The sequence below is a fragment of the Rhinichthys klamathensis genome, unplaced genomic scaffold (assembly GCF_029890125.1).
Source record: "Rhinichthys klamathensis goyatoka isolate OS25496 unplaced genomic scaffold, OSU_Roscu_1.1 h1tg000269l_1, whole genome shotgun sequence".
NCBI lineage: Eukaryota > Metazoa > Chordata > Actinopteri > Cypriniformes > Leuciscidae > Rhinichthys > Rhinichthys klamathensis.
In genome coordinates this window covers 3,335,264-3,349,212 of record NW_026606789.1, presented here as the reverse complement: position 1 = coordinate 3,349,212, position 13,949 = coordinate 3,335,264, and the positions used below count along the sequence as shown (strand labels likewise).

Genomic DNA, 13,949 nt, shown 5'->3' with positions numbered 1-13,949 from the left:
TCGGCCGAATCCGAATCCGAATCCTGGATTCGGTGCATCCCTACTCTTAATACAGGCAGTTTTTCTCTTGTCAGATGTAGGTGATGATGGGAAGGATGGCCTGAAATATGATACTGAGAGCTGTAGCTTCATCATGCAACTGGTCACTAACTTCTGGAAACTGCATGCCCTCAAACCCAAGAATGCCTTTTTGGCTCCAGCCTGTTTGCCAGGTACGTGGTCGGATTGATTTGAAGAGTTCATGGGTGAATTGTTTTAAAATACTGACATTTGTTTTGTTTTTCTCTAAGGTCTAACTCACATTGAAGCCACAGTGAATGCTCTAATTGATATCATTCATGGCTACTGCACCTGTGAGCTGGATTACATAAATGTGGCATCCAAAATCTACATGCAGATGCTGCTCTGCCCTGTATGTATCCTGTTGTCATTCTTCTCAGATATAATCTATATCTTTTGAGAAAAGTTATTATTGTAATCTAATCTTTTTTGTCTACAGGACACCTCTGTGAGCTTTGCTTGCAAACAGGCCCTGATTAGAGTTTTGAGACCCAGAAACAAGCGCAGACATGTGACCTTGCCTTCTCCCCCACGCTCCAACACGCCCATGGGTATGAGCCGTGCCTTTCAGCTTTGTGACTTAAATCATACATGCACACCTCAATTAATCGAGCTCAAACAATGCATTTCTGTGCTAGGAGATAAAGATGACGATGATGATGACGATGCTGATGAGAAGATGCAGTCCTCCAACATGACGGGAGGGGAAGGCGGCAGGCAGGAGAGTCAAGAGCAAAACGAGGTGGACCACGGAGACTTTGAGATGGTGGTGAGCTTTGCAGCCACTATTAGTCCTTCTATTGGACCCTAAGAGTGTTAATAATTTATCTGACAATGATTAGATTGGATTTTATTATTTTATGATTGTGAAATTGGGACGTGGTTTGATTTGATCTGAACTGATTTGATTATTTTGGATTGATTTGTAATTAATTCATATATTCACTACTGTTCAAACATTTAGGGTCCGTAAGATTTTTTGTTTATGAAAGATTTCTCATAAACTGCATTTATTTGATTAAAAATCAAATAAAACCGTAATATTGTGAAATATTAATATAATTTAATCATATTAAATAATGTAATCAAATTTTGACTAAATAATTCAGTTTAGAATTTAATTTTAGGCAGTAATATGACTCTTTAAATCAATGCTAGTCATATAATTATCTATATATTAATATAACAGGTAATGAACAAATAATCAACGTGAGTCAAGATGCGTTAAAGCTTATCTCTAAGCAACTTTTCCCAAGTGGATACTCATAACGAATAATGATGCACAAATATAAACTCAGCAGCTGAATTTACTTCATGTAAACTGAGAACATCAAAAGTCCAGTTCATGGTTTAAACAGCCAGCCCCAAAAAAACCTGCCACTGGTAAAACATATATTACACTGTAATGAAACATTTGCGATGGAGGTAGTTGCTTGTCCAAACTTCTGTATTTAAAGAAGGCGGTTGTTATATAATCCTCTTCTTTCTCTCTGTTTGATCTGCAGTCGGAGTCTATGGTGCTGGAGACGGCAGAGAATGTGAGCAATGGGAACCCCTCGTCTCTGGAAGCTCTGCTGGCAGGGGCGGAGGGCTTCCCACCCATGCTGGACATCCCCCCAGATGCTGATGACGAGACCATGGTGGAGCTGGCTATAGCTCTCAGTCTGCAACAAGACCAGCAAGGTCACTGTTTCCACTTTTCTGCCCTCAGAGAGAAACCAGCATGCTTTTTTTTTCTTTCTTTTTCAGCTAGTTATATGACCATCAGGTGTCTAATGTTGAATGTATGCTGTGTCTGCAGGCAGCAGCAGCAGTGCTCTTGGTCTACAGAGTCTGGGTCTGTCCGGTCAGGCCCCCAGCTCCTCATCTTTGGACGCAGGGACCCTTTCAGACACCACTGCATCAGGTAACTGCACCCATCTCTCCACAAAACTCTTTCTGCAATACTTATTGCATGCTCACCCACCATTCCTTCTGTCATCCCTTCATGTCATTGTTTCTTCCAATTTCCAATAATTTTCAAACATATGGCTGTTTTTCTATGTATATGTTCGTGTGCACCTTTAGAAACCCCCCCTTAGCAAAGCCTGCTGTTTTTTTCCTGTAACAGCTCTGGTTATGCTTTCAGCCCCAGCCTCGGATGATGAGGGGAGCACAGCGGCCACAGACGGCTCCACGCTGCGCACCTCTCCCGCCGAGCACGGGGGCAGCGTGGGCTCTGAGAGCGGAGGCAGTGCCGTCGACTCGGTTGCCGGGGAACACAATGGTAAGACTTGATTGTTACTGTTTGTTTGATTATTTTAAAGTCGCTCGTTTTGGGGAGTTTCATCCACTCAGGACAATTTGTGTGTTTCAGTGTCTGGCCGCAGCAGTGCTTACGGGGACACGACTGTTGAAGGACATCCTGCTGGACCTGGCAGCGTGAGCTCCAGCACTGGAGCCATCAGCACTACTACGGCCCAGCATGAAGGAGACGGATCAGAAGGAGAAGGAGAGACAGAGGGCGACATCCACACAAGCAACAGGTCTGTCTACATGATGGAGCACTTATCTCCTTTTATAAACTAGAATAAAATAAGTTTCTGTATAATAACCGTCTATTTGCCTGTCTCGCTCCTCTGACCAGGTTGCACATGGTGCGTTTGATGCTCTTGGAGCGTCTCCTGCAGCACCTGTCCCAGCTCCACACTGTTGGTGGAGTTCAGGCCATTCCCTACATGCAGGTCATCCTCATGCTGACCACAGATCTAGATGGAGAGGACGAGAAAGACAAGGGAGCACTGGACGACCTTCTGGCCCAGCTCATCGCTGAGCTCGGCATGCACAAGAAGGTGAGATTACATTGCAAGAACTTCACTTAAATGCATTGTTCTAGTTTGGAATATAAACCCCCAGTTTCACAGACAAAGCTTAAGTCCCAGACTAAAATGCATGTTTGAGCTGTTATAACTGAAAGCAACTTGCACTGATGTATCTTATGCCATTGTCAGTGCCATTGTTTTGTCTCAAGATGGACACCAGTAGTGTTTTTTTCCTTTTTTTCTAAGGCACATTTATAAAAGCTCCTAATTGAACTAAGGTCTAATCCTGGCTTAATCGAAGCCCTCTCTGTTAAACCAGGCCATAGATTATATTATAGATATCAATATATATATATATATATATATATATATATATATATATATATATATATATATATATATATATATATATATATATATATATATATATATATATATATATATACAGGAGACATAGATAGATGGAATATATAGATATACAGAATATATAGATATACAGAATATAGATTGTGTCATTTTTGGTTTCCAGGATGTTTCAAAGAAGAATGAGCGCTGCTCCATAAATGAGGTGCACCTGGTCATCATGAGGCTCCTCAGTGTCTTCATGTCCCGCACCAAGTCTGGCTCAAAATCCTCCTCTGAGGTAACTGTCAACTTCGCTATGGTAATATCGTGCTCACAAAGCTTTGTTCTTAAGGTTAAAAGATTTATTTTAAACCACTAAGTCTGAGAATAAAATAGGGCTGGGTATCGAGTTCGATACTTTTTAGGCACCGACGGAATTGCCTCGATACCATCGAGTATCAAAAAAATGTCTTGTCATTCGGTACCAATTTCTTGTCAACGTCAGTGAAACAATAAGCATGCAGTATTTATGATGTGCTCAAATCAAGTGCTGGCTGTGGCGAGGCATCAAGGAAAAACAAGTTTATGTCGGCTTGATGGCAACAGCGCACGATCACCGCAATGCAATGAATGGCGCAGATAAGCACCGCGTGCGTCGCACATGCTGTTTAGCGCGTCTGACCCATTCATTGTGCAGAATATCTAGGATTCATATTTAAATAGTCCCTTTGCGGTTTAATATTCTCACTTTGACAACATTTCATTTGAGAGAAACTATCATCACATCACAGAAGAAGGTCTAGACGGCAACCCGTCAAAATAAAAGTTTGGTTTAACTTAAAGAGACTGCGATAGAAATATATTACTCTTGTACAGTATAATGTTCACCTTAATGTACTACTACTACTACTACTAATACTAATAATAATAATAATAATTATACAAATATTATTAAAACAAATTTTCTTCCATGTTATAATTTTAACAGTTTAAATTTAACCTCTGTTGTGTAGCACTTGTTTGGCAAAAAATTTAAGAGGTTGTTTAATTTTCATTTTAATAAAAGTTAAATTAATGTTTTATGCCTTCATTTGATTACCAGAAAAATTAATTAATTAAATACACGCAAATAAATAAATAAACATTTCATAGGGCCCTATTATTGTATACAAATTAATAAATTAAGTTGTTTTTATGAATTCAATGAATTATATATGTTTTTGATTAAACCATTCAAATGGAATATAGACAAAATTAAACAGAAAGCAAAGAACTGGGTAAAATAAAAAAATGTGTTAAACTGTTAATAAATTGCTGTTAAATTAAACACGTTTCATGATTTAAATTAATTACACATGCTTTTTGATTAATACAATTTAATTTAACGATCCAGAAAAATTTTAACGGGGGAGTAAGAAATGGAATCCAGAAGAATTTTAATGGGAAAAACGGATTTAACTCTGCTAAACTAGGCATCTTGTAAAGATGCTTGTCCATGCTTATCCTTAAGGTTAGCTGCATTAACAGTTTAGCTTTCTTGTTTTCACCACTGAATAAAAAAATAAAAAAGGTAATAGGCTATGTGCACAAGCGTAATTTCGAACTTCCGCTATTGTCAGAAGTCGGCATGTCAGTTTCCGGTTTACGGCTGTTCATCCGCAACCGCTATAAACGAACAAGATGAGTGCTGCTGTTGTACGAAAAAAAGAGTTGTTAAACACATCTAAGTTTCTAAGACCTGTAGGTGGATCCATCATCTAACGCCCGTTTCACACATACCCCGTTTGCAGTGCAGGAGCAACGCGCGCTATAGTGCTTTCACATATGATGCGTTTGCAGTGAATAACTGATCCGCGGCTGTACCACAAACACATACTTACTTTTTTTTTTCTTTTCTTTTTTTGCGCGTCGCCCAAAATGTCTATTTTGTGCAGCCACTGCGCACGAAGGTTGGTGTTTTTCGGGAAGCGTTGGAAGCTCAAATGGCTGTTAGCAACTTGAAGCAGAGCAAAGTGGCACACAGCAGTGCTCCTAACGCACCATGTTAACAGGTTAGGGCTTTCACTTTTCACACCGTTTCAGATGCGGCACGTATAACAGCAGTGCAGCGATCGTTTCTGCACCGAATCTATTTCTGCTGTGCTGCATTAAAGTGACACCGCATGTTTCGTGGTCAAAATGCACAAAGATTGACCTGAAAATGTAGTAATTTCACCATAAATGTGTTTCATTAAATAAAATGTAGTAATCTCACCATAAATGCATTTAATATACCGGTACTACTATTTTTCACAGTCATCTGAAGACTGTGAAGACCGGGGTAAATCAAGGAAAACTACAATTAAGGTGATATAATGAACAACACTCGTCTCATTCGTGGAGGTGGAAAAACAAGTTCTTTGTGACATGCAAGATCTATTGTAGGCTATTACAATTTAAATGCAAAAGAAAAGGCATGTGAGTCGGCTGTTTTTGCCAATTTTAAGTTTTAATTTAAAATATTTGCCATTTTAATATAGTAAATTTGACCACTTGCTTGAGCAACTTAATATAAGTAATGCATGGAATAATAGCCCTAACTTGCGTTGTTTAAATTGTGTTTAAACGTGCATACATCCATTAAAGAGTGTGTACAAAGAGAATCGCAATGCTGACAACTTTTTTGAAATAAAAGTTGCAGCACAACTTATGGATTTTAAATAAAAATAGTAAGTATGTGTTTGTGGTACAGCCGCGGATCAGTTATTCACTGCAAACGCATCATATGTAAAAGCAGCACTATAGCGCGCGTTGCTCCTGCACCGCAACACGCACTGCAAACGGGGTATGTGTGAAACGGGCGTTAGATGATGGATCCACCTACAGTTCTTAGAAACTTAGATGTGTTTAACAACTCTTTTTTTCGTACAACAGCAGCACTCATCTTGTTCGTTTATAGCGGATGCGGATGAACAGCCGTAAACCGGAAACTGACATGCCGACTTCTGACAATAGCGGAAGTTCGAAATTACGCTTGTGCACATAGCCTATTGCAACTAATCTAGCAATTGTGACTTTTTTTCTCAGAATTGCAAGATACAAACTCGCAATTGTGAGTTATAAATTTACAATTGCGTGATATTGTGCGAGTTTATATGTCGCAATTCGGACTTTATAACTCAGAATTAAGATAAAAAGTCGCAATTATTATTTAGAAGAAAAAAAATTATTCAGTGGCGGAAATTTTTATATAATTTAAAATGTAATTTATTCCTGTAATGGCGAAACTGAATTTTCTACATCATTACTCCAGTCTTCAGTGTCACATGATCCTTTAGAAATCATTCTAATATGATGATTTGACGCTCAAGAAACATTTCTGATTACAATTACAATTACAATTATAATTAACATAGAATTTAGAATATAATTTTTTTACATTTGTAAAAGTCTTTACTGTCAATTTTGATTAATTTAATGTATCCTTACTAAATAAAAGTGTTAATTTCTTTAAAAGAAAATATTTTTACTTTTAGTTTTATACATTATTTCACTCTTAGGTCTCTGTTTGGATTTTGTACATTTACAAAATACGTTTTTTAAGGTTAAAATTATATTTAATTCTTTAAATAAGAAATGCATCTTAACTTTAAATTCTTATTTATTTTCTTATACATGTTTGAGAAATTTAATATTAAAGTATACTTTTAAGAAATGTAATAAAGTTTTAAATCTGCTAATATTTACATTTAATAAAATGTTAAGTATTTAAAATGTAGCTGATGACATCATTGTTGAACATTTAATTTGATTGGCAGCCACACTATTAAATTGATTGCATCTGTTTGTATACTGAGTTCTGATGGTCTTCCTGCCTTGCATCTATTTAACCAGCTATAGTTTCCACAAAGCAGCACATGTCCGAACGGCCCCTTATGTGTTGTCTGTATATGTGCATTTATTATTTTTCCAATAATGATCCAGAGTATTGTTTCAGCCAATAGAAAAGTGTCATTACAAGAGCAAAGTGGCTCTCATAATTTATGCAAAAAAGCCTAAAAGCATACCTCAAATGTAACAATATATTTTGCTTTGGGAAGTTTAAATCTAGTTTCTAATATTATTGTTTACATACTACAAGGTTTACTTTGCAGAGCAGTGAGTGTAAAAAACCTTTAAATAATTCAGTTTCATCTGTTTTCTCGCCAGTCGTCTTCTCTTATCTCCAACGCAACAGCTACCGCTCTGCTCAGCATGGGAGCGATAGACTACTGCCTGCATGTGCTCAAATCCCTGCTGGAGTTCTGGAAGACCCAGCAGGGTGAGGAAGAGCCAACGGCCACCAGTCAGCTCCTTAAACCCCACACTTCTTCCTCACCCCCAGACATGAGCCCCTTCTTCCTGCGCCAATATGTCAAGGTACAGACCAGTTCTTAAAAAGCTTGCTCTTACCCCAACGTTAATATTGTATAAGGAAATATCCGGATCTTTAAATTGTGGGTGTTTCTTAGGGCCACGCTGCTGATGTGTTTGAAGCATACTCCCAGCTCCTCACCGAGATGGTCCTCCGACTGCCTTACCAGATCAAGAAAATCGCAGACGCCAACCCGCGCATCCCACCGCCTATCTTTGATCACTCCTGGTTCTATTTCCTGTCAGAGGTAATGCACGTAATTTGCTTTTGGCCTGTGCTGATCAATGAATAATTCAGCATGCATCAACCTCTTTCACCTTTATTTTTATTTATATAGCGCTTTTTACAATACTGATTGTTTAAAAGCAGCTTTACAGTGATAACAGGAAAATAATGCAACAAAGTTTGTTTCTGCTGTACAGCAGATCTAGAAGAAAATAGCGTTATAGTCCAGCTTAAAGGGTCACTTCACCCATTTCAACATTAATCTTTATTGAAAGTGGGTCATATATGTAGTCGAAATGTAAAAGAAATTTTGAATTTGATGCCCTCTTGACCGAGAAAAGACAGAAAATAACTTTAGTGCGCATTTGTATGCAAGACAACAACTCCCACAATGCACCACATTGCACAGCTCCGCAAGCCACTCCCACTAATCCAGAACAGCGCAAACATCAGAGAAATCACTTTTCCGTCTACAAGGCTAACGTTAGCTGCCACCAGAGTTAGAAATTCATTTCACACAAAATTTCTAGTTAGTTGGCTGTGGCGAGCAGGACGAGGGCGAGGGATGTGATAGGACAGCGCGAGGCCGGTGGCGCGAGTGATAATGAACGACAGCTGTGAGACGCACCGGTCTCTCTCGCGTCTCTCACCGAGGAGCGGACGCATAAAACGAGGAGCGACGAAAGGGCAGATCGAGAGAGGAACAGGCCTGATTTTATGGTGTGTTTTGTTTCTGTTGTGTGTGGCCAGCAGTGAGGGGCTGCTCGCTTATATTTTTGTTTTGTATTTGTTTATTTTACTATTAAAATGTTTAAATGTTTGCCGGTTCCCGCCTCATTCTTCCCACAACAACGAACCCCGTTACATTGGCAAACTCATTAGTGAATTACTCCTCGTTTGTATTTCTTTCTATATGGTGAATTATTGCATGATGATGATAAAGTTACCTGGATGTTCAGTCAGAACATATGCGGTGCGAAACTTGGATGGATCACAACACAAACGTCCGTGTGCTCGTCTGATTCAGAGGTTTCGTCCAGGTGATATTGCGATCGTTGAAATTCTCTGCAGCAGACGGACTCTATCTGTGTCCGTAGCGCACAGCGAGAGCCGAGAGCACGACATGTAGGCACCAGCAGTCCGCCCAGCTCGAGCCAGTCCGGGCTTCTCGTCTGCGCCGGGCTGGTCTCCTGCGGCGGCCGACGCCGCCGCCTCTTGTTCCTCCATCAGCCTCAGCTGCTCTTCGCTATATTGTGGCTCGTATAAATAGCCACGAACATCAGTTTCGAGCAAAAGATTTTCAAAATCCTCGTCTTCCATATCGTGTGTCGTAAATTCAGGCATTATGGTAAATCTAACTCCTTGAGCGCTTGTTAGCTTAGCTTGCTGTCTTCCAAGCAAGATGGCGGATTAATAGTTTAGTTTCTTCAGGTTTAGTCCCACCCACTGATCTGTAATAGGCCGGTGGGGTGAGTGGGTCCCACGCCCTTGAATAATAATGAGCTAAAGGCTGTAGTTTTCTTAATATGCAATGAAATTTATCTTCCGTCCTATCGTGACGCAAAATGACGATATTTACGTCACGATAGGACGGAAGTAAAACACTTAAATCCTTTTTTCTCCCATCTCAGAAAAAAAACAAGCAAAATTCCACCATCATTATAATATATGACTGGGTTTCTAACAATACAAACCTTAATGCAAATGGGTGAAGTGACCCTTTAAGTAAGTTCAGTGATGGTTCATTTTTGTTGGAAAAAAAGTTACTAATTTAGTTAATTTATATATATATTGCCACTCTGGAGAAAACAGTGGTGTCAACGTCCAGCTCAGTTCAGTTCTTATATAATGGTGTCAATGCAGGCAGATCAATAATATTGTTGAATATTAAATGTCCCCCTTTTCGATTATCTTCCAGTATCTGATGATCCAGCAGACGCCGTTCGTGAGGCGACAGGTGAGGAAGCTTCTGCTGTTCATCTGCGGATCCAAAGAGAAGTACCGCCAACTCCGAGACCTCCACACGCTTGACTCTCACGTGCGTGGCATAAAGAAGCTTCTGGAGGAGCAGGGCATCTTCCTGAGGGGAGGAATCGTCACGGCGACATCTGGCTCAGCTCTACAGTATGACACTCTCATTAGTCTGGTGAGTAACAGGCATGTGTGACGCCCTACGATTTTTATTCTTCTTTTAGTTTGGATTTGTGTGAACTTTTTTTCCTTTTACACAGATGGAACACCTTAAAGCATGTGCTGAAATAGCCACTCAGAGAACAATCAACTGGCAGAAGTTCTGCATGAAGGATGACTGTAAGTGTACAATGTTCTTTTATCCAAAGCGTCTTGCATTGCATTCAGGGTGCAAATTTGATCAGTTCTTGCTTTCCCTGGGAATTGAACCCATGACTCTACAACTAAGAGAACTAGAACAACTAAGCCTTCCTGTAGCTCAAACAGTAAAGTCACATGTGATACTAATCGAATTCTCTCTGTCTTTGTGTAGCGGTGTTGTACTTCCTGCTGCAAGTGAGTTTTCTAGTAGATGAGGGTGTTTCTCCGGTCCTGCTGCAGCTGCTCTCTTGCGCCTTATGTGGCAGTAAAGTCCTGGCAGCCTCGACAGGATCTTCAGGTGGAGGTTCAGGGACATCTCAGCCCTCTCAGAGCAAATCCTCCAGCAAGAAGAGCAAGAAAGAGGACAAGGAAAAGGACAAAGAAGGTTGATGTTTTTTCAATGATCTTTTATTATTTTTGATCATTGAACCACTTTCATTTAGGATTAATAATCAGAAAAATTATTCCATGACACTTTTCTCAATGTTCCTGTTGTGTTTCCTGCAGGAGATGGAGCTGGCAGTCAGGAAGATCAGTTGTGTACGGCTCTTGTTAGTCAGCTCAACAAATTTGCAGATAAGGAGACTCTCATTCAGTTCCTGCGTTGCTTTCTGCTCGAGTCCAACTCTTCATCTGTGCGCTGGCAAGCTCACTGCCTCGCGCTGCATATCTACAGGTACTTAGAAGCAAGATCCTTCTCTAAATGCACTCCCTTGTGTCCAGTGCTTTGAGCTTAAACCATCATGTTAACCTGAACATTTATCTTTCAGAAACTCAAACAAATCCCAGCAGGAGTTGCTGCTCGACCTAATGTGGGCCATTTGGCCAGAACTACCTGCTTATGGACGTAAAGCTGCTCAGTTTGTGGACCTGCTCGGATATTTCTCTCTCAAAACACCTCAGACAGACAAGAAGGTAGTCATATTTAAATATGAGATTGTTTATTAAGATGACTGGGTAGAATTTGATTATACTTTTTGAACAGTAGTGTAATTTGTATTAGGTTTAAAATGTTGGTGTGACTGTGTTGCATTGCACCTAATGTTTTGCTTCTGTGTTTTCCAGCTGAAGGAATACTCTCAAAAAGCTGTAGAAATTTTGAGAGCACAAAACCACATCCTGACCAATCATCCCAATTCAAACATATACAAGTAAGTGTTCCCAGCATGCTCTCATTGGAAGATATTTTGGGTCATGGATGTGAGAACATCTCAGAATTTTTCATCTCTTAACACTTATCTTCTTAGCACCCTGTCTGGACTGGTGGAATTTGATGGATTTTACCTGGAGAGTGATCCCTGCTTGGTGTGCAACAATCCTGAAGTGCCCTTCTCTGTGAGTGACGTTCATGACATGTCACATTTAAATGCTTGTTTTAGGTGCTATGGGTCTGAATGTTGGCCTACTTTATTCCCTGTGCTATTAGAACATCAAACTCTCATCTATCAAAGTGGACACCCGTTACACTACCACTCAGCAAGTGGTGAAGCTGATTGGCAGCCACACTATCAGCAAAGTCACCGTGAAGATTGGCGATCTCAAGAGAACCAAGATGGTTCGCACGATCAACCTGTACTACAACAACAGGACGGTACAGGCCATCGTTGAACTGAAGAACAAGTGAGCATGCTAATCAGACTCTTAAAAAATGCCCATTTTTGCTGACAGTATTTGTAGATTTGTAGTTGATGATACATTAAATTATTTGAAATGTGTACACAGACCTGCTCGCTGGCACAAAGCTAAGAAGGTGCAGTTGACTCCAGGCCAAACTGAAGTGAAGATCGACCTCCCTCTCCCCATCGTGGCCTCCAACCTCATGATCGAATTCTCTGATTTTTATGAGAACTACCAGGCGTCTACAGAGACCCTGCAGTGTCCTCGCTGCAGCGCCTCTGTCCCTGCCAACCCAGGGGTTTGCGGCAACTGCGGAGAGAATGTGTATCAGTGTCACAAGTGCAGGTACGGAGGGGCTGGATGTTAAGATGTGCTTTAAAAATGTAATATTGTACAAAGACCCAAGAAACTGACATAATTGCACTGAAATTAAGGTTGTAATTGTCTGTTTTGAATTTTCCAGGTCCATTAATTACGACGAAAAGGACCCGTTCCTGTGCAATGCCTGTGGTTTCTGTAAATATGCACGCTTTGACTTCATGCTGTATGCAAAACCCTGCTGTGCTGTGGATCCTATAGAAAATGAAGAAGATAGGAAAAAGGTATGGCAGGCATAAATATTCAATACATAAATATCCATTTATATAGATTGTGTAATGTAAAACAGAAATGTGTCAAAAACCTACAAACAGACCGGGTTCAGTTAGGACTAGTCTAAATGAAAGTCCTCTTACTAAAAGATTTGTTACTGATTTATTGTGTCCAGGCCGTGACCAACATCAACACTCTACTCGACAAGGCTGACCGGGTTTACCACCAGCTCATGGGCCACCGGCCGCAGCTGGAAAGTCTGCTGTCCAAAGTGAACGAGGCTGCACCTGAGAAACCACAGGTCAGTCTGTCAGCATTGATCAGTTTCAGACAGATCAATGACTTTTCTCTTTTGAATTACTTAAGAGTTTTGGGTGTGATATTCATGTTTTCATGATTTTTCTCAGGATGATACAGGAGCAGGTGCTGGTCTGGGCACGTCCACTGCCTGTGTTAACCGGTACATTCAGCAGCTGGCACAGGAATACAGCGGAGACTGCAAGACTTCCTTCGATGAGCTCTCCAAAATCATCCAGGTTAGCGATCAATAGAGCTGTTACTATACCAGGGGTGGGTTTCCCAAAAGCATCGTTAGCCAACTTTGGTCGCAAGTTTATAATTATGTTGGTAACGATGGAACTTGCGAACATAGTTGGCTTCGGGAAACATACCTCAGAATGGTAGTCAAGAATAGTCCTAATAATTAAATGTAATTATTTAATAATTTAATTATGTAGCTAGTGTTGATGATCATTTATTATACTTATTTAATAGCATATTAACCCTTTCACACGTACGATCACAGTGTGATCAGTCTTGGCTGGTCCCTGGAGCGTACGATCACACCGGTGTGATTAGAATGGTCAGTGCATCACGTGATCAACTGCCAAATTCAAATGTGCTTTCGCGCGTTGGCTGGCGCTGAGCAAGAGACAGACGCGCTCAGTGCTGTCATATATCACAACTATTCAGTGTTTTCAACCACATAATGTTTATTTTAGGTTTCAGACATTTAAATACACAAGTACGAGCAAAAAAAGTATTTTGAGTTTGTAAAATACACCCTGATGTCTATGGAAGCGGCAATAATAATCCTTTCCATTATAAGACGACACATTTTATTCATATCAGATACACATTGTGTAAGTAGCTTTACTTTTTACCATATTCTTCTCCCAGTTCACCGGCCACTTACTTTTATGTATTTCGTGAGAAGTTGAGGTATTGACGTGTTGTAAACTAAAATGGCGCCGCCCATCGCACATACAGCTCAACTAACGCGCTTGTTATAAAGGTGTTTAAACAACAAAACACATCCACTTGCACATATTTGACAATCGGAATATCATGTTAATGCGCATACATTTGTGAATATTTTGAATAAAAAAGGAAAAATGACATAAAAGCAGATCATCATTTATTCAGGGCTGTGTTGTGGTTGCGCTGTCTCACGTGACAAGCAATGACGCGTCACCATGGAAACATTAAAGTGACAGGTTCTAAATAACGGTCGCCTAGAAAAACTCATGCTGGGGGATCAGTTAGAATATTTTAAACTTACGTGTGAAAGGGTTAAAGTTAAATAT

The 13,949-nt window shown here is 40.1% G+C and overlaps 1 protein-coding gene across 13 annotated transcripts in view; it reads left to right on the top strand.

Moving 5' to 3' along the window:
• The window catches only part of ubr4 (ubiquitin protein ligase E3 component n-recognin 4), a 61,142-nt gene that overhangs the window by 33,789 nt on the left and 13,404 nt on the right, over window positions 1-13,949 (top strand). For 7 of the 13 annotated variants that reach the window (XM_056268082.1, XM_056268075.1, XM_056268079.1 and 4 more), the window contains 24 exons: window positions 75-212; window positions 291-412; window positions 500-611; window positions 699-829; window positions 1,566-1,743; window positions 1,862-1,966; window positions 2,171-2,326; window positions 2,417-2,585; window positions 2,687-2,891; window positions 3,391-3,504; window positions 7,395-7,604; window positions 7,697-7,846; window positions 9,743-9,970; window positions 10,056-10,134; window positions 10,328-10,540; window positions 10,663-10,831; window positions 10,926-11,070; window positions 11,221-11,306; window positions 11,403-11,490; window positions 11,582-11,775; window positions 11,878-12,117; window positions 12,236-12,374; window positions 12,539-12,664; window positions 12,771-12,899. In XM_056268082.1, the coding sequence (XP_056124057.1) occupies window positions 75-212; window positions 291-412; window positions 500-611; window positions 699-829; window positions 1,566-1,743; window positions 1,862-1,966; window positions 2,171-2,326; window positions 2,417-2,585; window positions 2,687-2,891; window positions 3,391-3,504; window positions 7,395-7,604; window positions 7,697-7,846; window positions 9,743-9,970; window positions 10,056-10,134; window positions 10,328-10,540; window positions 10,663-10,831; window positions 10,926-11,070; window positions 11,221-11,306; window positions 11,403-11,490; window positions 11,582-11,775; window positions 11,878-12,117; window positions 12,236-12,374; window positions 12,539-12,664; window positions 12,771-12,899 (3,626 nt within the window). The remainder of the gene's footprint in view (window positions 1-74; window positions 213-290; window positions 413-499; window positions 612-698; window positions 830-1,565; window positions 1,744-1,861; window positions 1,967-2,170; window positions 2,327-2,416; window positions 2,586-2,686; window positions 2,892-3,390; window positions 3,505-7,394; window positions 7,605-7,696; window positions 7,847-9,742; window positions 9,971-10,055; window positions 10,135-10,327; window positions 10,541-10,662; window positions 10,832-10,925; window positions 11,071-11,220; window positions 11,307-11,402; window positions 11,491-11,581; window positions 11,776-11,877; window positions 12,118-12,235; window positions 12,375-12,538; window positions 12,665-12,770; window positions 12,900-13,949) is intronic. The other 6 variants (XM_056268078.1, XM_056268081.1, XM_056268074.1 and 3 more) reach the window with 3 other exon arrangements.